At 34.4% G+C, this 27,012-nt stretch overlaps 1 protein-coding gene across 1 annotated transcript in view; it reads left to right on the forward strand.

Annotated features, from left to right (window-relative positions):
* The first annotated feature begins 445 nt into the window (after positions 1-445).
* The window catches only part of LOC106674346 (protein gooseberry-like), a 46,819-nt gene continuing 20,252 nt past the window's right edge, over positions 446-27,012 (forward strand). Inside the window, exons 1-4 of the mRNA XM_014406990.2 lie at positions 446-688; positions 23,350-23,530; positions 23,599-23,746; positions 24,142-24,259. Coding sequence (XP_014262476.1) covers positions 634-688; positions 23,350-23,530; positions 23,599-23,746; positions 24,142-24,259 — 502 coding nt within the window. The 5' untranslated portion in view covers positions 446-633. The remainder of the gene's footprint in view (positions 689-23,349; positions 23,531-23,598; positions 23,747-24,141; positions 24,260-27,012) is intronic.

The following is a 27,012-nucleotide window of genomic DNA, read 5'->3' on the forward strand; positions in this document are numbered from 1 at the left end:
ACATGCCCCAACTAATACCGCTATCTAATGATCTAAAGACCAATTGAAAGGTAGAACGAAATTGATAGACGCTTTTGTAAATTTTGTTTGTAACTCTTGAAATCCGACTAAAGTACTAAAAAGCTGTCTTGTTAAGTGTGTAGGGTCGAAAATAGAAAACAGAATTAAAGTAGGTAGTAAGTGTTGAAAATGAATTTGCCTTAATCGAGGGCGAGGAAATTGGGTTACCGGAGAAGACGGTCGGGAATCTTAGAGATTGGACACGGTTTGTTTAGATGTTTTGTTGACCTAGGTGTCATTAGGTCCCAAAACCGGATAATTAGGCATCAAATCAATTTATCGAGTAGCCGGAAGGCATTTTATCGAGGGGAGGTGCAGCTGGGCGGACCGGGGACGGCCAATCGCTTCCAGCCTAGACTGCCGACCAATGCTGCTCCAGCGAGACGGAGTGGGGCGCAGACGGTCGTGCTCTTCTCAATCCCTGCCCCGTCCAGTAGCCCTCTTGGTTTCTCGGGTGTCGGTTTCGTTGTGGCGAGGATCTGGGCGTGAAGACGGGAACGTCACCAATACAGCTTATCTTGAACTGGAAAGGATTCGTTTAAAATAACAGAGCTGGATCTCTTCGGGACTGAAATGGCAGTGTCCACTCTCAACATGGCACCGTACTTCACTGGTTATCCCTTCCAAGGTAAATCTTAGTTGTATAACATTTTTATTCTTATGGCAGATTCATAAATATCGAAAGAAGGCAACAGTACTTACATTATTCTTGATCTGTATTTTAACGGAGAACGGATCTGTTCTTTCTTTCAAACTACTTTTCTTTCGATTTTCGTCGAGAACTCAAAGACTATTCAATGATATCAATTCCCATTTTTCTTGCCAATCTTACAACTCTTACATATTCAGATTTTAATAGTATTCATATCGTTAGTAATACAATTATTTACCATTTCTCCATTAATTATTGGAATGAAATTTCTACGGCAGTAGTTTCCTGCCCACGGCATATCTCAATACGTTAAAAAACTACCAAATTTCATTGCTTTATGGTATTCCTTCTGCCTTCTAAGAAATTCTTTATTATTATCATTTTTTTAAACATTTATTTTTTTCCGTCAAAAATCTTCTCCATTTAGACTACTTTGCTACAACAATTTAATACAATGTAATCCAAAACAAAAATAATATTGCACTGAATACAATCATTGATGTCAAAATTAAATTGTGTTTAGTTAATTTTAACAGGGTGTCCTTTTTAGATGTGGCTCGGCTTAATTTCTCTTGAACCTATGACGCTATAAAAAAAAAATAATAAAAAAAATTGTGTGTGTTGTTTAATATTTTTTACTGTAGTTTTAAAATTTTAACCTTTGTTTGGAGAAAAATTAGACGGTATCTCAGTCACAGTTCAACTTCAAAATTTCAAATACGACCCTATAAATCCTGACACATCATTTTAAAGGATCTTTTATGCTGAAAATAATAGTGCAACCGGATTTTAAATTGTTAAAAAAATGACCAAGTTATGGCAAAAAGAAACCGGTAGCGAAATTTCGACGAGGAGCTGAATAGTTTACTGTATATTCGCGAAAATACGAATTCCTTTCTCCGAAATGTACGAAGGGTTTTAGATTGTTCAAAAAATAAAATTAGAGCTGCACTCCGAACTTACAATTTCAACCGTAACGCTCTCATTTTGCCCAGAGACTTAGGACTCTGATTATGCAGGCTTTTAACGTTCCTCGCACCAACGGCGATTTGGTAGGCTGAAGAAAACGTTCTTCCATTCATCCAATGGAATGGATGAATCCAAGTTAATCTCGAATGACATACCAAACCGTTGGTGGCCAGATGAAAAGCCGAGAATTTCGTACTCTTGTCATCATCAGGTACACAGTATCAACGCTTGGTATGGACTTCCCGCATTTATTAAATTTGGCCTTATTTCTACGAAAATAATTTAAATGGTGCTTATTTCCTCAATTTATTAAGGGAGGTTTTACCAACACTATTAGTTCCTCTGCAACAACGACAACGAATTCCCCAGTTTGGAAGATGCCACGCAATTCTTTGAAGGTGAGACAATATTTGAATCGTCACTTCCGGGATTGGTGGATAAGACCTCATGGCCTGATCTGTTGGCCTCCTCGGTCACCCGATTTAACTCCACTTGACTATTTTTTGTGAGGCCAATTAAAAAACAGTGCCTTCGACAATCATAACCCAGCAACCTCAGTTGAATAACTGCGGCAAAGGTAGAAAATGATTCTCATTCTGTCTCTACTACTTCTATCGCTCTGAGCACCGCTGAAGAGCGTTAAAAAGAGCAAATCTTTACTTGTTTACGCAAGGCAGCAATAAAAATAGCAAACCAAATTACTGTTTTTTCCAAACATTTTGCCATTACTTTGTCACTTTTTGACCATTTTTGTAAAAAATCCGATTGCATCATTGTTTTCAGCGTTACAAATCCTTTGAAATGATGTGCCAGGATGTATGTATAGGGTCGTATTTGAAATTTTGATGTTCAACTGGGCCTCAGGTACCCTGAATAATTTTTCTCCAAAAAAGGTAAACATTTGAAACTAGACTAAGAAGTATTAAACACGTGTTTTTTTTTTTTTTTTATAACGTCTTTGGTCGAAGAGAAATTCACCAACCCATCTAAAAAGGACACTCTATATGCTTGTATCTAGCAATAGCAATATGTATACTCAAAATGATGTGTAAAATTACACTTTATTATCCGCTTGGGCATCGCCGGGTTATAAAGCTAGTATCTAATAAAGAAGACAATAAGAAAGTGGTAAACTTTTCCTGCAAGACACAGTGGTAGAATAAAAAAACCCTAAACATTGGAGTAAATAACCTATATAAAACGATAAAAAACTTGAAAAACTTTTCGGTTTAACTGATTCATTCCACTATTAATAATAGTTATTTATAATACAGTCAATATTTTTTGTTCCATAACGATTTCAATAACACGTTCAACGTTGGCTCCCGTTTTTTATGAATGTCCGTTTTGACTGCTCTTTTTTATCCATGGAAAATTTTAATAGTGTTGAATTTAATAGGATTTAAAATAATTTAACCAACGCTACTTAATTATTAATTTTCTTAAGGTAAATGATAACTATAATCTTCTTGTGAAAAGAGGTTATATGTGTTGTAATAAACTCATAAATAAAACATATAAACTACAATATTTCATACGATGGACAATCGTCTTGGTTTATTAAAGATAAAACGAAGTGTTGGAGTACATTCCTCTTTTTTATACTTTTTATCAACTACTTAAGTTATAAATCTTCTTCCCTCTGAAGGATGATCATGTATTAGAGAGGAGGGACGTGAATAAATGCGTTGAAAATTGGCACTTTGTTTTTAGTAAAATTTCATCGAAATAAGAAAAATGTGTTTGGTGATAAATTATTGTCTTTGAACTATCGGTTATTTATTTAAAAATTATTCAGTTAAAAAAAAACCTTTACCATTGGGTGGCTTTTGTTACTGTGAGAGAGAGATTATATAAACTACAAAGCTTTTAGAGTAGTTTTCTGTGATGAATGATGAAAGCTACATGTACACGGCCTATGATTGTTGAAAATATTCAAAAAAGTTTCTTGAAGAATCAGAAATAGATAAGCTAAAATTAATTCAAATTTTGAGTAATACAAACATATAGATCGTAGGAATATATACACTTCAGTATAAAGTTGGCGTGTCATCCTTTTAAAACATCCATTCTTTACATACCAAAATAAACTTCATTCTTAGAGGAACAGGTTTTTTTTTATTGAATATAGTAATGACAGTTTTTGTATCCCTAGCGTTTATTGAGAGTGAATATATTTATTAGCGTGGATGTGTGACCACATGAGAGTGACCCTTCAATTAGTTTAGTCATATGTGTAACGGGTTATGTAGGGAGTACTCCACTACCCTGAGTGAATCATTTGAAAATAAGTAAGAATGCATTTAATGGTGTGAATGGATAGCGTTGTGCCCTGAAATGACCTAGCTGTAGATAGCCCCTAGACCGACGTCTGACCCCGGACTGCCAACACCCACCCGAGGTGGGTGATTCTCGAGGTCTGCTGGTAAATCACTGTATAAAGTTCAAAAGCTGGAATTTCCCGTGGACTTCGAGAAATGATGTGCTCAACGTGTGCTCATGTGTATATACAAGTGCAGATTTGAGCTATATAAAACACCAGCAGCAGTAAAATAAACGTTAGTTTAGGTAACATTTTGAACTTTATCTTTTGTTTTCCCTATATACATATTTTCATTCTACCAATAATGTTTAATTATTCATTTTCTTAAAGTAGATGTTAACCATAATCTCCTGATAAGTAGAGGATATTGTATTGTGTAATAAATTCATAAATAAATGATATACATAACCATCTTTAATTTTTTATAATCCATACAAAATGGAGGAGTTAAAATTTCATGCGAATCATATCAATGAAACTGTTGACAAAATTCTCGCAGAACATAGCGTAAAGTTTCAAAAGGCGTATACTAACCAGATTATTGGAACTGATTGAATTAATTTATTCAAGTTCATAATAGAGGCTTACAAGTACGGAAAATAATTCGTTGTTGAATTTAATTTATCTGGTCCAGTCCTATCCAAGAAAAAAAAACAGTGAATTATGATAATTATAGTTTTTCTTGTATAGTTGTGATTAATGGTATGTTAAACAGCATGGATGAGATTTCAGTTAATTTATGAGAATGTCCTGAAAAAATAAAAACAACAAAGTCACTGCATGTTAAATACATTAATACATGATTATTGATAAATAATAGTCTTTTTTCTCGATTTTCGTTAACCTATACATAAATTATTAAAATATTAAGAAATATAAACGTCTAACGTACATTATTCGTATAACGTACATCAATGTCATTTTTTTCCATAAAATAGTTGAAATATTGTAGATCGAAAATGTAACTCACTGACAGAATTAGGATTTTTGGATTACGTTTTCATAAAGGTCATAGTATAGGCAATAAAACATCACTACCGAACTCACTTTGATTGACGCAATAGAAAATAAAATATGATTCAGGTTCAAAGAAGTAAAAGAATTGTTGAAGATTTGTTGGATGCTTTATTACAAGAAACTAAATAATAAAGACTTATGCTATTTATAATTTTTTACAAGTGTTTTTGGCCCCAAATATAAGGTCCTATATGCGATTGTCAATAAGGAAAAGAAGGTAAAAAAAAGTATATATATCTTTCAAAACCACCCATAAAAACATTTCAGGTGTAAACCAGAATTTAAAAAAAATCTTAACGAAAATACAAACTCATGCAAATTTATTGTTTATTTTTCTTTGCTTAGTATCCAGTTTAATTAACAAATCCAGTTTAAAAAGTTACAAATATTTATGGTTTTGGAACAATAATTGAATTAAAAAACCTCTTTTCGTTTAAAGTCTCCATTTATTACATGTAGTTCATGTGAATTAAATGACTTTTTCTGACAATACCTCATTATAGACATGCTCATGACTGGATGCTGTTGGAAAGTTGATGGCAATCGTCTCGTTACCTTGCAAGCATAACAATAGTGTAAAAAAAACAGACCCACTCTATACAATTACATTAATAAAGAACAAACGTATGAACAGCATCCATTAACATTACGAACAATACCAGTGACGATTTTAAATCGAAGCGATGTGCAATTTCGTCTCTGGAATGATAGAGACGAAACCACTTTACCAGGCAATTTCTTTTTTTAAATTGTGGCTATTATAAGAAGCTATAAATCGACATTCTTTAAACATTGCATTGATACATTCCCATACAAGTGATGTTAATATTTTTAGAAGATTTCTTCTGAATTTTTTGGCTGACCTGATGACGCTGAATATGTCGAAATGGTTCCGAGGGGAAAAATACAGCAAGAAAAGGCGGACCAGGGTGGTCACCTGGATCTACTACCGTTGACTAAAAGTCTAAGTCATTAAAGTTAAAATAATAAAGAGACCTAATAAAAAATGATAACATATCATCATCAAATATGTGTTTTATTGTTTTTATTATCACAAAATAATAATAACATATCGTATCAAAAATCGACTGTTTTTGTGTGCAGAAAGGTTAAAAAATATCATTGTTATTATATAAATAAACGAAATTATAAAAGTTAATAATGACTTTGTGGGAAGGTTGAGAGCATAATCATTGACAGATTGATCCATTTGAGTATGTATTTTTTCATCTATAGCTAGAACTTTATCATTCAAATAAACTGAAATCAAAGATTTTCCATCTTTGAGGTGTTTTATATACTAAGTCATAATACGGGTTGACTTAATGTACTTCGACATGAGAGATTGAGAGATTTTATAAACTTTTTTTGTGTAGAGATTAGTGACCGTTAATCGATATCTGAATAACTTTATAAACTTTACAGAATTAGTAGGATGGTTAAATTATCTGATTAATTCAACGAACAACATACATTATTGGTTAGTAGTTACCTTCTTCGAAACTTACAATCGTTGAATTGATTCCTGTTTTTTTTTTTTTTTTTTTTTTTTTTTTTTTTTTTTTTTTTTTTTTTTTTTTTTTTTTTTTTTTTTTTTTNTTTTTTGAGAGAGAGAGAGAGAGAGAGAGAGAGAGAGAGAGAGAGAGAGAGAATTATGTTTAAAGCGAAAAAAATAGTTTTTAATAATTTGTTAGAATATGGAAATACTTGTGTAAGTTATTTTAACGCTATTTGCTTATTAAAAAAAGAAGCTCATAATACCGGAATAAAACGTTCAGATTTCATTATAAATCATAAATCAAACAATTGCTACACATCATAAATACAAAGGATTACATATTTTTATTATGAAACATTTGATCTTCAAAAAGTAGTTTGACAGTAGTTTGTTCAAAATTGTTTTTTGTCAAGAGAAATGTAGAGTTTAAATGACTAAATTGTCAAATTAAAAATAAATTAAACCCGCTGTAGATTGTTTTAAAATGGACAAATGTAAAACACAAAAGCAAAGTTTTCTATTAAATTTTTCTTAGTTTCCTTTTGTCGTAATTTGTATTGCTTGGAAATCTCTCTTTTTACAGGGGTTTTCAGTTTATTTCTTTTGCGATTCGATGTCGATAATTTTATAAATTTGATCTCGTGGAATGCCTTGCTTTCATGATGTGGCAAATTTTATTTCGCACATTTATTTACCTATATAATCAAAAAATCTCTATCCATGCTTGGGATGCCGACTGACAGGAAGAGGAAGTCAAGCAAGAAACGTGACAGCTCTTACCACAAAGAGACAATTCGTTTCTCTTCCATACAATCATAATGGCAATACAGATATATTCCATCACTTCGTCTGTGCCGCTTCTGAAAGAAATCCGCTTTGATCATACTAGTACTCACAGAAGAAATTATGAAATCATATGTTCACCTTTATTTAATTCAGGTTCAGTCTCGCCGAAACTTTAAAATTATCTCAACACGACAGAGAATGACACATCTACATGGAAAACAAACACTTTGAGCGCTGAAGATGATCTCAATAAAGATCGAAACGTGGCACGATAAAGAAGATGTTTTTCTAAACCTATGTCACACCAGACCGCATCTCAATGACCTCCAAATAATCATTTAAAATTATCGATAAACAGACTAATTTTCCTGCAGGTTTTATTTTTTAATGGAAATAAAACAATTTCAATGGTGACCATGGAGGACCACGAACACCGAACGGGAAGCCAAAACGCGTTTGACATATCAAAACAGCGAGGATAGGCAGACCACAACCAATAGGAAACCGCCAAACCACAAATCATCCAAAACGTTTTTAAAAGATGTTAAGTATGAAGTATTTTTTGCTCGTGTACGCTCGGCTACGGAGAGGAAAAAATAGCAAGACGACAGAATGGAAGTATAGCTAGCATATATTACAGCACACCTACATTGTTGCGATGTTATTGCTGTCCAGGGATGCCGGCCTGGAAAAGCCCAGGTCCCAACGTGAATCTCGCCGTAAAAAGTCGGTCGCTTACGTCTCCGCGTCTGGAAGTCTACTGGAAGATGATAAAGTTGGGTTTGTTAATGTCGACCTGTCATCCATCTGGCCGGCTGATCATAAACGGTGGACGCGGACTCGCCTTTGAAAATAAAACGTAATTGCCTTTCCTCTCTCTCTCTCTTTCTCACCGGGTGAAAAATCCCGTGCGAGGCCAAAACCGAGTCGCATAAATTACATAGTCTGAAGGAAAAAATGGGACTTTTATTCCCGATTAACATGTGTACCAATCAAGATTATTGAGTTTTACATAAGCATATTTTTTTTAAAACATCATCCCTTTGCAATAAAATGCTTGCCCGCTTCAGAGAATGTCTTCTAAAAACCGTGACATTTTTAAGTATCGCCATAAAATAATTATATTTACTGTTGTGTATTGCTATTACCGTCATCGACGTGGAAAAATGCCACAAAAACAAACAAAATTTTTTTTACGCATTTCTCAAAATTATAGTATCAATCTTGGATAGTGCATTTGGAGTTAAATGGACGTGGCACTTCCTGGTAAAAACTAACAAAGAAGAAACTCAAAATTTGAAGTATTCACGTAATTACAGTCCTGCTTGTTAACATATAATCAAATTTACAAGGTCTATACATTATTTAAATACTAAAATAAAATGCACTTTAAACAAATAAGCTGTCTGATGGCTATAGGTCCTTCCAGATAGTTGTCAGCCCTCATTTTAATTACTGATTAAAAAAAATTGAAATTTGAATTTTTCTATCCTGTTGTTCCCATCTATGCTTTTATGAGTATCTTTGTAGATGCGACGTCTAATGAAAATTGACCTTTCTTGGATTAAAAACAAATCCTAGGCATATTTTTGATCTTTCCGCACAATTTACATTTTATATATTACATTTTTTCAGGTGATAGATATATAATCGTTAATAAACCAAACATTTTTGGCTCTTCAAGTTTCAGTGTACTCGATAAAATAATCTATAAAAAATTAATTTTTTCCGTCTCTCACCATGAAAAGAGCAGAACAAAAAAAAAGGTTCAACCATCGAACTGAACATTTTACTTTCACATTGTACGTGAAAACATGTTCTAAAATTGATTAGTGATCAACTGATCAACGTTAACTATTCTTTAACTGAAACATACAAACACTCAGGCAATTCAATTCTCAGCCGTGATGATCGACGAGCTGTGCAATATTGATGTTAATAGGGTTGTGGTCAAAAAATGACAATTATTGCACTACAACCAAGCTTTCGGCATTTATTATGCCTACCTTCAGGGCTTTAGGTGCTAGGCCATAAAGTTATACATATAAGTACACTAATAAAACCTTTTTCGTTTTTACAAGAACTCTTCTAAATATGTAGGGTCGTCTATAAATAAATAAATACCATAAATATATAAAATGAAGAATATTGTGTTTTGTCCGGTACAGCTAGCCGTTGTAACGGTGAAAATTTGAAATTGCACCAATATAGTGTGATTTCTGTGGAGTCAGTGAAATCACCCAAACACTGAAGATGGCGAAATGCCGATACGCGTCTCACTGACATAAATCAGCAAGGATAGGATGATAAATAACTATTGTATCAAACTACAGGTTTATCATCCCCCAGACCACAGGAGAAAATCTCGACAAATAACCATGCTTACCAAATTCATTAATAAATAATAACATGCGTTTTGGCCCTAAAATTCTGTTGGGCTTTCAAAGTATAGTGAACAAAATAGATTGCTATTATTTCTTCTACGAACTAAAATTTTCAATGGCTGCAATAAATCATCAAACGTTTTATTATGGTTCCAAATTTGTAGCTGACAGGCATGAAAATAATAACTCTTTTGCATTTTTCTAATTCTGCTACATCCTGCAGACTGACAAATTTTAGTACAATGATAATAGAAAAGGTATTACAGTAGTAAGTCCTCTGTCAGTATTTATTTTAATATTGAATAATATTAAAATAAATATTAGATATTAAATATATCTTAGATCTAGATATTAAATATTGGACAATGAATAAGTGACATTGTTATGAAAATTTTACAATAATTATTTTTAATGAAATTTCATTAACTTTACAACTTTAAATGTTTTTATGCATATTCAATCTTATCCCATAAATAATCAATTAGTGAGAAGGGAATCGACCCCGGTTTGTATTTCCTCGCCAAACCGCCTCCGGTCACCCGTTTTGAAATTCGAAAAGACGACACGGCTAATTTTAAAGTTTTTTTTTTTGGTCGGCCTGTTTAATAGGGATCGGTGTTATAAAAGGTATCCGAAAGGCTCGGATGGACCCCGCTAAGAGGTATTAATACTTGTCAAGCTCTGAGATGTGTGAGAGCCTGTGCGGCAAGCGCTCGTAAGCCTGTGCCTTCCACCTAAGTGTAATCTCTCCGTCGGGAGATCACATTCCTCCAGGCCTAAAACGTGTTGTACACTGACTCAAATGTACTACCAAAATTCTAACACGATTATTTATCATATAACATCTAAATCAGTAAAAGGATACACAAAAATGTCTAGAAAAAACTAATCAGAATTTGTAAAAATTAATCATTCGAATGGAACACGTTTTTTGAAGTGTAAAACCATTGTTCTTTAACATAAAAAACGATTGTCCCGTTTGCAGCACTAGAACAAAAATATTTTATTTATGAAACATAAGGCATTTTAGAGCCTAAGTTGAGGGCTGTATTGTTTAAAGATTTTAATTTTTACGAAATCAACCTTTTTTTACGTTTTCTTTTACCAATATAAAATATATAATTAATAAAGTCTTAGTGTGCAACATTGTCTTGCAAGGATATTTTTCATAAAATAGCTCTCTCTTGATCTAAAAACATTTCGGATATGGTGTCTTGACAAAACATGCACAAATAGTTGCGTAAAATACAGAACATTCAAATACATATTTAAACTACTGAAAAAAGTATCGGTCGTTTTAATGCTTTTGTCATTAGTTTATGTTCTGAGTTTTCAATTGTCTTTTCATACATTAATTGTTATGAGTGTCCTTGACATATTTTTGTCCAATGTAATTCATGTGTTATGAAAGTTTCAAAAGGCAATATTATAAATGTTGCATATCGATATAAATGTATAGTTTAAAAAATATTTAATTTGGTTTGGTTAATTTGAAGACATTTCGATCCTAATTTGGTGTTCGAGCGACATTATTTTATCACAGTTACTACGCTGTACTAATTATATAAAATTAATCGATCAGCTATAAACTTATTTCGTAAACAAAAATGAACTTAATTTGGACAAACGTGGTGAAATGCGTCGGCAGACCAAACCATCGAAGATAGGTAGACCAAATTACACTTCCATCACCTGCAGACCACAATAAATCTTACAATTACAATTAATCTTAAAAAATATGGATAATATTTTTTTATTATATGGAAATTGAGAGATAACAAACAAGAGGACAAAAAAACCCATCTTTTTATTTATGCGACATTTTAGAGCCTTCGTTGATAGCTGTAATTGTTAATATATTTTCATATTAAATAAATTAACCTATCAACAAATATGAAATAACTGTGTACAACATGTATTGATAATATTGTTGTTGTTAAAAGTTATTTTTTTTATCTACATCTACTCTATTCAATATAAGTAGTCAACCAAACACACAGTTTCATAAAAAGTAGTCTTTTTTGTACTTTAAGTCAGAACAGCTGAAGATGGGGACCGGGGAACACCCCGAAACCGATACTTGTTTAAAAAAAAATTGTTTAAAGAAATACTTGTTTAATTTTTTTTATGAAAGTGTGTTTTTGGTTGTCTACGTCTATGGTACAGAATGGATCAAGATAAAAAAAATAACCCTGTATTTCTTATTCTTTATTCTTTCTCTAGTCTTATTTCTTTAACCAACTTGTATTTATTTAGATAGAAGAGCTTTCTCCTAACCTTCGATTTTTTGGCAATTATAAAAAGTCATATACAACGTTTGTTATTTAGGGTGTTCTTTTTAGATGGACCGGGTGACTTTCTCTTGAACAGATAACGTTATCGAAAATTAAAAAATACGTACTTAATTTTTTTTCTTTTTAAATTTTTACAGTTACAAAAAAATGTGCTTTTAAAAAAGTACCTTTTTAAAAAAAATGCTACCGTTTATTAACTAAACACATGCATACCCACTACTTGCACACCCATCAACATTCCAAGGAATTCAGTTCAATCATTTCCCGCTCCGTTATAATGTTTTGTTATTTTATGTTTTTCATGTTGTGACATATCTTTATTATTCTTTGATCCATTTAAAATATGATTCCTCCATTGTTTTCAGTGTAAAATGTCGTTTAAAGCAGTTGGTAAAAAAAGTATATGTTGAGGATTGGGCATTCAGCATCAAAGTGGAAACAGCTTTTAGATTCTCCCAATTACATAATGAACATTCAAAGTTTACTGCACTAAGCCCACAGGTTTTAATTCAGATTCATCGCTTTAGTTTCTTTGTATTCAAACTTAAAAATTTCAATTTTCAGCCAAAAAAAAGTGTTTTGCTATGAGTTCCTTTTTTTGTTAATGGCAGCTAGTATACAGCTGGCTTGGCTCTTTCAACTTTTCACGCACTACCTATATCAAAATATATATAATACAGGCTTGAATAAATAAGGTTAAACATCTGCAGTTAAAATTGGTTTATGAAGTAACAACGTTTTAGATGATGGAATATTTATTTTTAATGTTAACTGTATCGTATGTTTTCCGAATAAAAAAGAAATTCGTTCGAATTAATTGATAAGTTATTGTAAAATAAGCGATCAGAGGTAAATCAAGTTTCAAAAAATCTATGTATAATTTAAATCCGGGATTAACTGTCATGCAGTAACTAATAATATTTAACAAAAACACCTTTCGCTGTATCAAGTGGTTATAATATAAATTAAAATCGGCAATAAGTCACCGTGGATTTATTAAAAGGGACGGATAAATCACTGGGAGGGGGTCCCGGAGGAAGAGATATTTAAGACGGGACGTGTTTTTGCCCTTCGACAATGCCCCTCGCCAGATCGGCACGAGATCAAAGGATGCCGACCGCCCGACGACCGAGCCGACCGGCGAGATGATGGAGTGACGACCGTCATCATCCAAACTAACCTCCTCCCCGCCCACCGTTTATGAATAAAAATACGTCGGATCCTATGTATTATTTCCTGTTTTGCATTTTTTGGCCCGACCAATGGATTTCCGTGAATAATCCATAGCACGTAATCGCTTCTTCGCGAGTAGCATTACGGATATTTATTTTCTTCCGTTTAAAACTTCACCCCTGGGCGATCGTGGACCGCTATTCTGATATGCCAATAATCTGTTACTAATTGAACAACTATTTCCTGTATACGCAACTAAAACAGTCATACTTTATATAGTGTGTCACAGTACTACAAATCTATTAGCATTGTCTGAGTTATACATGGACTTAATTTATTTATTGAGATGTGTACTATCACTTCTTTCACCGTTCCATGTCTCAATAAACTTCATAATGAATACTAAAATTAATGTTGATGAAGAAGAAATCGATCACGATGATTAATGTGTTTGGGATCTGGTTTCTGGTCAATTTTTATTTCGGCCTTTATAAGACCATCATCAAGGCATGAATAAATATTGCAACATTACATTATTTCATTAATTACAAGTTTTTTGGTCTGTTTAAACTTACAGCATCCTATTTCTCATATTAACGCGACTACTGATGACCAGATATCAGAACACAAACACAGTAAAATTAATGTTTTGTTCTGACATCCATAGAAGATATTTCTTATTATTACTACGTATGTGCTTGCAGAATATAATTGATTTCTAGTCAGGTTGCACTTTTTAATAATCTTAAAAAATTTCCCAACCAAAAATTTAATAAATTAATTCTTTACCTTGAGCTAGGGATAAATGAAAGAGTTACATAATAAACCTTTCCATGAAGGTTGAAGAATTCTTCAAATTCTTAGTTCCAAAGGTATCATGAAACTGGGCGATTTATTTGAGAATTGGTCCATTATTCTTAACGATATGTCAGGATTCATTCTCTATTGATAACCGTGTAGTTTTGCAGTAGTTTCCGTTTATTCTTGTCTGGCCTATCCTCGCTGTTTTGATTTTTCAGGCGAAAGTCCGCCTCACGACAGAAAGAATATAAACAAATTTAGCTATCATGTAGAAAAATCTGAAGAAAAGAATTTGAATGAGGCGATGGAGCATCTTTAAACTTTGCTGAAGGCACTAGTATTCTTACATTTAAAATATAGTTTATATGTAATAAATAACTTAAAATAATTAAGCAATAGTTACACCATCTTGGCCTTCTTGTTAACTGTTCCTAAGCCGTTGCCGGCTCTTTACAGTTTTTTGGCGCTTTGTCTAGCTTTTTTATTATAGACGGAAGCGGCTGAACTTGGGGGTCAGAAAGAACGAGCAGATGTGGGGAAAAAAAAATCATATATATAATAATGAATAAATAACTAAACAAATAAATAAATGAATAAATAAAATAAATTAATAAAATAAATAAGTAAATTTGTCCCACCGCCACGGGTCCGCCCGGGACACTGCTCCTAAGCCTATAGTTAGGCAAACTAAGCAATAGTGATTGGGGTCTTTACTGTTACGATTACATAGCTTATAAGGAAATTAACTTAGTGTCTTTTAAAATTCAATCTCCCTAACCATCCCTAAAAATAGTTATAGTTAAAGGCACATCTGATGTTCGGTTAGGCACAGTACACATGAAACATGTTAATCTTCATAACCCCCAAAAATCCACTGTTGCTGGTATATTCGTCATACGTGGTTCTTTCGTTAAAAAATCATCAATTTAGACAATTTTGTTAGATCCATCAATTTTCCAAAGTTTTGAAGAGGCGAATACCCACATATTTTTCGTAAGAAATTTTTCCAGTGTGTAATGGAGCATGTACTCATGTTCATCACCACGGTAGTTTGTAGTTGTGTATTGTTTTGCCCATGGATTTCAAATTATATTCATTACATATAAAATATTATAAATTTGCTTCCTTATCACCACGTGCTTTTCTTACTCCTATGGATACTCGACATTCTTTGCAAATGCATATCCTCTCCTGTGATTCACTTAACTAAGAGTCATTTCGTGTCCGTTAACGCAATAACAGGTGTTATTCAGAATACCTGTATGAAGCAAGAAATCAACTGCCATTTGCTTAGTATCTATTTCTTGCACGAGCCGAATGAGGGACATGACTGTCAACGGAACTGTTACTGCATTGAAAGTCAAACTGAAGTATGTGGCACTCGGCAACAATGACCTCAACCACTATGACCACTACTGCGAAAGTTCAACTTCTAGTGATAAAATCAAGGAATATGGAATTTTATTACACGCCTTATCACACACCATAAAATAAAAGTAGTAATAAAAATAACTCGACCATTACCTTTCATAAATATTAATTAATTGAAAGATGTTAATTGGTCAATCGGACCACGAACTGTAATGGATTTAATAATAAAAATAACTTTAATAGTTTAAGAGTGCAAGAGAGAAAAGACCCCAGCAATTTTCATTCCTTTGATAATAGTAGCAGTATCATTTTCTCTGTCATCTTTTTTTTTTTGTTAGTTCAGTCGTTGTTTCCAAAGACAACTATACTTATGATTTTAAAGATTGTTGTTTAGGGAAGTCGTTGGCCGCTATGCTTTAGGCGCATTCTAATCCAACATGCTTACAAAAGGACTTTTTTTTCAAAAACACCAGTGAACAAACTAGGATTATTGCTTGAGACTTGTTTAAAAAAAGGATTTTTAAAACTATTAAAACTATATTGACAGTCAACAGTGTTCACACGTTTTGAGACAAGTTTCAGCTTGAAATCAAATGGCAGAAGACTACTGAGACTATAAGGACCAAAATGATGAAGTTTGATTGATCAAGTGTATTGAAATAATTTTTTTAAAATCAATAAATAATTAGCTTGATTAGTGGGAATGCGTTTTTTATATTATAAAAGTTCGTTGATACAAATGGTTTATTTCATGAATTTTTCAATTATTTAATTTGAAGAATAATTTATAAAAGGAAAAAAGAAAGGTTTTGTGGTTAAGTCCGCGAGTTGAAAGGTCCAAGAACTGCTTGGGATAGAAGAAAGGCTGAACCCTTCAAGGAAGAATGAAGGGATCTTCAAATTCTTAGCTTTGAAGGCATCCTGATACTGGGCGACATATTAAAAAAAAGTTTGTGGTTAAGAGCGCGAGTTGAAAGATACAAGAACTGCTGCTACAGATGGTTGATAGAGTTACACAAACTATTCGAGGAAAGATAAAGAGACTTCAAATTCTTAGCTCTGAAGGTATCTTGATACTGGGCGACATTAAAAAAAAGAAAAATATTTGTTGTTAAAACCGCGAGTTCAAAGGTACAAGAAGTGCTTGGGATAGATGAAAGTGTTACATAAACCTTTTGACGAAGGACTAATAGTTCTTCAAAATCTTAGTTCTCACTGGGCGATGTAATTGAGGAAATATATGTTGAAAGAAAGAACTTGTATAAAGTTGAACAGTCACTTTTGTCGTTAAAAAAGGCCAAATAAATTTGAAAGAGTTGTTTATGAAATTTATTTTGTTTAAAATGAAAACTATCCGGTTCATCCCACCTAGATTTAATTAAACAGCTGGTTGGTAACTCGATTATTAGTTGTATTTTAATCGCTTATGATAACTTAGTAGGACAAATTTTTGATTAATGCTTTGCCTCTATATTTCGATAATTAGTAATGTGGATGAAGCAATATGGTACATTTTTTCTAACATTAAAGATTGTGTAAGTTACTTTTTAAGAACAGTTACGACCAGTTTATTTTTTATAAGATGTAACTATTTCGTAGCAGCCGTGCATAATATTCAGCATACAAAATCTACATAAACATAATTTAATGAGAACTATTGGGCTTTCACCCCCGATGTGCTGATCCCAGGGTATACACATCAGAGGACACATCTACCCCGTTATGTGGCTGAGTTGATAGTATCCCCCTTAAGCCAGATGCTATGTAATAATAAAATCTTTTGACTTCGAATTGCTCTTGTTTTGTAATAATTTTTAACAAACTTTTATTGAGCCCTGGTATAACCGAAATAGTTACGTTTAGCATTTAAATCCTCTTTATAATATTATTTATTAAATTGATTAGACTATTGTTGACTAGCAGGAATTTGGTAACTTACAAAATCATTAAAAAGAAGCAACCCTTAAAAGAAAAAAAAAACAATTAAAAACAAAGTTAGTATATATCAATAAATTAATTTGAGGCTTAATTTTAATGGACACTGTCGTGCTAAAATTCCACTGATATGAAATTTTCTGTAATTATTGAACTTTATCGTATCCCAACTTGCAAAAGTAATAAAAAAACTTTACAAAATAAAAATATGTAAACATAAGTCAATCAGAGGTAAAACAGAAGGAAAAGTCCACTATCGTGCAGTTCAATTTTCGAAAGGTGCACATATCCACATTGTGTCATTTCTCATAAAACGTGCAATTCGTGCTATTTTTAAAAAAAGCAACCTATTAACATTGTATCGCCTGATTTTGTAAGTTATTTCGAACCTTAAAGGTCTTAAGTATGGTTAATTGATTGATAATAATATATTATGATATAATTGAATAATTGATTGCATAACAGCTTTAATCGGGAGGTCGTAACCCTCGAACCTAAGCTGAATAAATTCACCGTGGCTTGTCATTCGTTTAAAGAATAATGGAGATAAATTTCATAAAAAGTATGATCTCATATTTTTCATACTTACAAGCTGCATGAGTTGAATTCAAGCCATTTTTTTTAAAGTGCAATTAAATAGTGTTTCCTATTTGTACAACCTCGTAAAAAGGATAAACAAATCATAAAACAATTAACGCATTTTCAAAAATATCATTATTTAATTAAGTTATGTATGTTCAATACATGAAATTATACAGTAAAAACAGCCTTTGAAAGTAAAAGTTTCCGTTTGTTTTTCGTCGCTGGTTTCGAACCCGGGTCCTTTACCTTACAGCGGTGAGCGCCGTGTCAATGCCTTAACCGTTGCCACCGACAGCCAATGAAAGGGTTCCGGTAAGGTTCCAATGTTTATCTACAAATCTCAAAATTAATCAAGCCCGAGCTTTGGGTATATTTGTTTAATTAATTAAATAATTTGAATTTTTAAACAAACTCGATATTGTGTTGCTTTAATGTAATTTTAGGACGTATTAGCTAATTAAATAGTTCCATAGTTACGAAATTTCACCTGGTGATTTAGTAGTAGTACTTCTTTAGTAAGTAGCATTGCAGTACAATATTTAAACGTAAATTCTATGCAAATTGAATTTATGTGTTCGTCATTCGTGATATAAATTGAAAAGTACATGTCACGATTGTGGAATTACATATTTGTTTTTCATCTGTGCATTCTGAAAGTGAAAAGTCGGGGACAAAAAATCTGAGAGGTTGAATGAAGTGTGAATGTCGAACGAAGTTTCACGTGATTTCAAGAAATGCTGTCGAAGCCGTTACATCCAATGCGTTTCCCTGACTTGGCGTGCACTGGATTCAACCAGAACCTTCAGCTGCTGCCGACGCCGGATTGTCCTGTGGCCCAAATAGGCACAGATATGAACGTTGAAAAGCAGAAACTTACCTTCTGGATTCAATAATTATTTGACTGTTTGAGAAAACAGAAGAGAGAAAAGCTAGAAAACTGAGCATCAATACAGCTAATAAAACGTGACTGATGAAATCAGTAAATTGTAATATGAACTGACAGGCAAAACATTGCACCAACTGATTTTTTTTTCATTTTCTTGATATAAGAAATCTCTGCCCTTAATTTGTCTCATTGTTTTTATCAATAAATATTTTTTTATGCTATGTTTTAAATTGGGAATATTAATTAGACGTAAGCACACTTAATCCGAAACAAGGATAAAGGATTTGTCAATGTTTAATTTTTACGAAATTGAAAATGTTTATTCAGTCTCATTTGAATTCTGAAGCAATAAACTGTTTAGTTTTCATCTATGTTTTATTAATTTCAATTTTTAAACATAAAAATGCCACATAGTGCTGAGGATGTTGAGCGTGGTGTGGCAGTTATTGTGACTTATGATGGACGTTTCATCATGTATGATGCTATTGCCATTGGAGTCCTCTACGAAACATGCGACGACACTGCCATTAGAAGTTTTCGAGAAACTGGGTCCTACCATTGAAGGCCAGTTCTGGACGCACTAGGGTAACAGAACCACTGGATGACCGTTTTTTGACTTTGAGAATTTTGCAAAACCGGCACCTTACTGTTGTTCAAGCGATTCATCAGCTCCGCGAAGTTCGAGGTGTCAAAATTTCTGAACGCACGGCCCGAAGAAGATGAAATCATTATGGACTGATGGCTTTTCGCCCCATCAGTGGACCTCAATTGACCAGAACACACGGAGTTTGCTCGAGAACACATCCATTGGTTTTTAAACGATTGATGATTGGTCTGCTGTACTTTTTACAGATGAGTGTAGATTTGTTCTACGATCTCCAGATGGGCGTAAAAGAGTGTGGAGAAGGCAAAATGAAAGGTACGAATCCTGTAATTTTTCCTAAAAGCCAACCTTTTCAACGTAGCTCAGTGATGGTGTGGGCGGGAATTTCAATGGACAATCGCACAGAGTTGGTTGTTATTCGTGGAGGATCTTTTACGTCCACTCGCTATGTGGATGAAGTTTGGGGGTCTTTGACGGTTTTGTATATCATGAAATTTTGGAATATCATGCGTTGCCTATCCTAGATGAAATCAGCGACAATCCTATTCTAATGCACGTCCACATGTCGCTTGCATCGTACAAACTACCTTCAACGGCATAACATCAGGATCACGTTTTCCAGACTTGAACCTCAACGAACATTTATGAGCGAATAAGAGCACGTCCATCACTTCCTGATACACTCCACGATCTTGAAAGGACTCTTCGAGAAGAATGGGCTAACCTCCAGCAAAGAGACTCTTCCAGCCTGAGGAGAAAATATGCCGAGGCGTCTTTGAGAATACTTGATATTGAAATGCTAATTAAAAATAAAAAACAAAATTAAAACAAATTTTATCTGTCCGTTGTTTTTAAATTTTTAGATTTTTTAAAATATTTTTTATATATTTTCCTTAGCAATTTACATTTTTTAAACTTTTTTAGACAAAGATTCAATTATTAAACGTTAAAAAACGTGAAACTTTGATTAATATATACAAAATCAAGTTATTACAAGTGGGCAGAATTTTTGCGTGTCAGTGTATATACAGTGATGCTTACTTGGCATTATACAATAACACTGATATACAGTTTATCTATTTATTTCTACTTGTTGAATGCTGGGTGAGGATGACCTGTAATTCAGTGGTTTCTGATTATTTCACTGTTTTGGTTTATTGTTCCAAATACGTCTGCAAACGTGCTAACATCACTACTTTCTTTTAAATCCCAACGTTGCGTTTTTAATATAACAAATGACAAACTAAATAAATTCTGAAGGCAGGCGATGTGTCATACTATTTCACAATTCAATGTATGAATTACTGATAAAGTCCTGTTAGTTATAGTTTTTTCAACAAACATGAAAACAATCTATTTTTTAAATAAATAAAAAAAAGACACGAAGCTGTTGTGTAGGCTTCGGTCGCTATCGAGTCTTTGTGTGCCTTATCTTCGTCGTAAAATGAGAAAAAACGCTGAATTACAACAAAAGGCGAGGGCAGGGAAGGCCGTTAAAGTATTAGTCAAGCTTTATTTCTGACTTGTATCTCCTAGTTCATTCTAGCGCAAAATACTTATAGCTCTAAGAAAAAACCGAAATCTCTAGCGAGAGGAAGTGTTCATTGTGTTATGTTTTGGTGATTACATTAAACGTGTGTATGTGGGAGTTTTGAGTGTTACAGCTAGTTTCTTTTGGGGTCTACTACTGTCATGGTATCGTATATTATCGGCTTCAGTCCTCTGATAACAAAAGGTAAGAAAATAAGTAAACTTGTAGTAAAATTTGGCTTGGTTAGGACAATAATTTACTTGTCATTATTAAAATTGGTACATTACATTACCGCAATTTGATATACTAGAATTAACTGGAAATAGTTAATGGCGGAATTAGGAGTAATACATTTCATAATTATCATTTCATCGTAGAATTACATCAGAACATCTTGAGTGAACATTCTGGACAGAAAATAGGTAAATATTTTTCGGAAAGTTATGAAAAGGTCTGCCTGGAATGTTAAGGCACAATGGAATGGCTAATAATCCATTGATTACCTTCAGCCACGAAGTCCCGAATGGTCAGCAGGCAGGGGAGCACGTGCTGAAGGTGGACCGGCGGAACGAAACACCTTTTATTTTCTTGGAGTGCAACGGGAGGCTGCATTTTTCATTTCATTTCATCCGGAAAAGACACAGCCGGACCTTGAAATCGGTATCCAAAATAGCAACCGTAAGACGCCGCGGCGGCGTTCATGCTGCATTGGATTATGGGGCGTTTCGTTCCGCTGCGTCTGAGCTCATCCCAACTGGGTCAGCCCCGGACGGTTCCTCAATTACGCTACGCAGGTATTCTTGAAAAAAAAGAACCCAGATCGCCTAGCCACACCTGGGTCCGGGACCGGCACAAATCAATTTAATTGCCGAGATGACCCAGAACTGATGAGGTCATCACCTTTGTGACGAGGACTTTTTATTTACTGTTTTCACGCCTTTTGACTGGACGTGCTCTTGAATAATCGCCTACAACCGTGCTCTTCCTCTACGTTTTGCACAATTGGGTCAATAGTATCAAGGGGAAAAAGGTGTTAACTTCCGAAACTTCACCGTTTGCTACAACTCTTAAAAAATTATTTTTTGAATAAACTCGATATAAACTAATTTAATAACTATAAATGGGACGTAAGTAGCCGCAAGGTTAAGGCGTTGCCACGGTGCTCATCATTGTAAGTTAATCCACCCTCAATCGAACCTTACAAACATACAAATGAGCTTTTTGCACCACCCCAGAGTTGATATGACCTCTGCTGTTGCGAATCCTTGGTAAAAAAATATACATAACTATAAAATATATATAAAAATATATATAACAAAAAATAATAAAAACAAAACCATATCAAAGAAGAGAGTGGACAAGTAGTTAGCAGTATAAAAAAATGGATAGGATGGCTGACATATCATATGCAAAAGCAAATGGGATTTTTTGTACCACCCCAAAGTTGATATGACCTCTGCTGTTGCGAATCCTTGGTAACAAAAAATATAAAATTAATCTAACAGAAAATAATTAAAAGAAAAACTATATCAAAATATCAAAGAAGAGAGTGGACAATTAGCAGTATACGGAAAAAAAAGAAAAAAAGAAAATTTTCTATGGTGTTTGATATATCCTATGCAAAAGCAACTTACAGTACAGGACGGCAGTATTTTGTTTAATAATTTATTTATTTATAGGCACCTTAAAAATAGCATTGTGAAGCTTCGCTCGAGCTTTGAATAGTCTTGAATCGGTCTTCGATTGTTGTAGGTATCAGGGACAAACAAACAGCTCGTATTTTTAATTATGCTTTTGTTATTAGCATTAGCATGAAATGGTAATAGGATGTTAACAGGATAATGCTAATGAAGCTAGGCGTCAATTAATGGCGCTAGACTACAAGCAATAAATTTTGGAAATCGACAAAAATTCCAAATGAAATCCTGTCAAAAGAATGTTTTATAGTGGGATTTAATTTAAGCGTTATACCATTTAAATATCGGACCCAAGGTTAATATGAATTTCTCGCTACAAAATCTACCTTTTCATAAATGTACATTCGAATTTATTTGAATCAATATAGGAGTGGTTTATTTGAACCGAAAGTTTTCTGGATTTTAATTCGGATCGAAAATTAGTTTTTTAACGACTATAATATTGAGACATATATAAGAGGATTTGGTCATGTGTGGTATGTAAACATGTCGGTGGCCTGTCCGGAATAAATATGGCTTGTTCGGTAACAGCCGAGTCGTCGAGGTTTTTTTAATAAATTCTGACTGCCAGTGGGAGTTTTGGTGGTCGCTCGGTGTTGCATCTTGTATAGCCCGGAGCCTCTTAAAAGGCGTTATCTATACCCGGGGATCTACAAGTGGTGCGGCCGGCGTTCCCTCTAATTATGGGACATTTCGTCCCGTGATCGCGGAACATCCCCCCGGGAACACGTCATACGGCTTTACAGACTTTATTAAAAACGCTTTCTCTCCTTTCCTTTGTTCCAGGTGGTGCGTTTACCGGGCAGGGGAGGGTGAACCAGCTCGGAGGTGTCTTCATCAACGGCCGTCCACTTCCGAACCACATCCGGCTGAAGATCGTCGAGATGGCAGCCGCTGGAGTCCGGCCCTGTGTCATCTCGAGGCAGCTGAGGGTTTCCCACGGCTGCGTCTCTAAAATCCTCAACAGGTACGTGATCTCTCTCTGACTATCTCTTTCTCAAAGAAAATATCGGTCTAATTTTCTTATTTCAACAGATATCAAGAAACTGGGTCGATACGGCCGGGAGTAATTGGAGGTAGCAAACCGAGAGTAGCCACCCCGGACGTAGAAAGGAGGATAGAACAGTACAAACGTGACAGTCCAGGGATTTTTTCATGGGAGATCCGGGATCGACTTATCAAAGTGAGTTTTTGGAATACTGAAATATTGTCAACATAGCAAGAGAAACAAGCATCACAATATTAAGTATGATTATTAGGCATGGCTATTAAGTTATGATCATCTTAATTTATCATTTTCAAGAAAGACGACATAAAGTAAATTTATACATTTCGTACGTCTAAAAGATATATAAATTATCGTTAGGATTGCTCCAATTTATCCCCAAGCTCAAATTATAACACAGTTTACTTCTTATAAAACCAGTTAAAATAAATAAAAAATTAATAGGTCAATCTACACTGTATTAAATGTTAAATTTAATGCCTCATTACTCATAAAAATGCTTTAGAAATTTAATTAGCGTTGATTTTTGTTAAGAATTAATAATCTTTATAAGCTTTATCAATCTGTTGAAGGATGGCGTTTGCGACAAAAACACGGCACCTTCGGTTTCTTCAATTTCCCGTCTTCTTCGTGGTGGTCGGAGGGATGAGGGTGACCTGAGGAAAAATCATTCCATCGACGGCATTCTCGGTAAGTAAAGATCTTGTAATCCATAAGTGTAGCAAGATTTTGGACAATTTGAACGGGGAAAAATAGAACAATTGCGAATGATGTAATGTAAATTGTCCTAATTGTGAGAACAGGGCCATTATTGACAGGTACGTCAAGGGTTTTTGGTTATAGCGAGGCTGGGCGGACCGTTGAGGAACGATCCGCAAAATAAAATTTGGTACTGTATTTACAATTTATTAGTTTTCACTTGTTTTAGTGAAGTTATGAAACGTCATTAGTTGAATTAATTGTGGATGGAAGATTGAAGCGGCGTATGTCGCAGTATCGATTTTGCATAGTTATGAACAATCGTCGACGCGTCTTGGCTTTCTGAAATTGGAGGTTCCCACTGTTTTTGAAATTGAATATTCTTCTCTATAATATTGTATAATTAATAATTATATATGTGCCATGTTATATTTCCTAACGTTTTCCCAAATAAAAATACGTTTTAAAATCGCTTCGTGATTGAAGGCTGGCTTATTCACATGAAACGAAGTGAAAGGTGACGCGCGGTATCCTGTTTAGGATAGAATAAGCATAACAGATGGGTTTCCATCATGTGGGCCGAAGTTTGAAGAACCACCCAAAGAGATGATAACAAGTCATTATGTCCGGCCCAGTGGGTTGCGATACATCAACCGGCTGCATGCATCTCGCATCTCGTTAATGAGGCACCGCTGATTTGTTAACGTCGCACGTGATGAGTGGTGCCATACATCAAAAGATTCACTGGACCTTTCCGCCCTGGCCGGGATGTGGCCCCTTCTGGCTCTTGAGGGAAAGCCCATAAAAGCTGTGGGCAATAAAAATTTGGTACACAATGGAACCTGCTGGGCTCCGTCTGCGGTCGAAAGTCTCCTGAGTTGTCTTCACGTTTCAGGTACTTCATTGACCACTTTGACCGACTTGTCCCACTCTCGGACCACACCGAGGAGTCGTTTCCGAGCCTTTTTACAAAGTCCATCAAAGACAAACTTGCAAATTGAACACTAACCCTTGTTGTTTATGTAACATCCTTTTAAATTTCACCTCAATTTTTGCTCCAACTTGTTATATTATCGTTTTTACATAAATGATAAAATGACCGGAAAAGTAATTAATTCACTATCTCTCGCGATTTGCTCGCAGCGTTTGCTTATATATTGATCATTTAGTTACATCATTTTTGGTATACATACAGCAGTCAAAAACCCGTTTCGTAAACAGCATTAAAAAATAACTAATGGCGGTAAAATATATTAACGTTTTATTTTAGATAACTATTCTGATGTATGTTAGTAGATTTGATATTTACGATGTTTGACTTCGTCCATAAGTAAGGTAGTTTTAGTTCACTTTTATTTTTATTCTTATTGTAATGAGGTCCTTTCCGACCATTCCTGGCGTACTTGTCCTCGCAGATTTGATCTGTTGAACGTTTTTCGTTTTGCCTATCGTCTGAGAGACCACGCCGTGAGGATAGGGCAGACCAGAACAGCAACAACCACGTTCAATCCCCCGTCGCCCTAAAGACGAAATCTCATATTATCTTGTGTTGGTGAAGTCTGAGATGACGATCCTTGTCTCCGATCAGCGTGGTTTGTAGTGTCCGTTTCGCCATTTAAATAATTTGTTAAGTTCATCCATTTTAAAACTATTTGTACTTTCAATTTCCTGGATAATGTACAATACTTAATTTCACAGGTCAAAAGGGTCGTTTAGTTCATCATTGTTATGATATCGTAAGGTATTTGCCATCGCGGCGTCCAGCTCCGTCCACAAAGCCGGTCGCAAAGTGTAAAAAAAAATCGGGAATCATGTTTTGATGACGGTCCTGAGGATAGCCGAAGCCGTTGATCCGGGGGCGGGCGGAGGGTGAAAGGTAATGACATAATCCCGAGGGACCACCTATGTGGCAGATTCCCCCACCCGCATCAACCACCAGTCTTCATCGCTGTTCCAACAACCTAATGATGATGAATAACCGGGCGACACGCCTCTCCCACCCAGGGAATGTCATCTCGGCCACTTTTCAGGCATATATCACACCGCCGTCGGGACTAATCTCGTCTAACACGGGAAATTTATTGCCTAATATATTCTACATAGTCTGTTTGGCTTTATTTATTCAGTTGCTATAGCCCGAGGATGCATCGCGAATATTTAACGTAACCATGTATTCAGCGGCAACTCATACAAATATATTTGTTACGATTGAGTTTGTCTATTCTCCAAATAACGCAAATATTTCAAACTTTATTTTGTTTCTTCAAAATGATGGATTGAATTAATTTGTTCTGTTCAAAAACGTATCCTTGGTATTGTTCTGTTGGAATCAAAAGGCAATCATACTCCAATTAAAATTATAGTAAGGTCCTTTCCCATTCCTCCAGGTCTGTCTATCAAAACTGGTTTGGTCTGTCAGACGATTTGTTATTTCGGCATCTTTAGGTCTGTTGTTATTTTGCGACCTGTGTAATTTACTGATGTTCAGTGGTGGTTATTAAAAATATGGCAGAATGCCGAAGCGAGTCTGACAGACCAAAACAACAAGGATATCAGGATGAACAGAAATATCCACATCACAGGTTTATCTCCCCTCAAACCGTATGAAATCTAACAAGATCAACATTGGTCAACATGCATTATAATTTTTTATTTCAGAGGAATGGGAAGCTATTTATTCAATGACAGCAACAATTTTTAATTAAATCATTCCTTCTTGATGTCTCTAAGGGATGAACAGGTAT

The sequence above is a fragment of the Cimex lectularius genome, unplaced genomic scaffold (genome assembly GCF_000648675.2).
Source record: "Cimex lectularius strain Harlan isolate CLEC.00 unplaced genomic scaffold, Clec_2.1 scaffold24, whole genome shotgun sequence".
In the NCBI taxonomy this organism is placed as follows: domain Eukaryota; kingdom Metazoa; phylum Arthropoda; class Insecta; order Hemiptera; family Cimicidae; genus Cimex; species Cimex lectularius.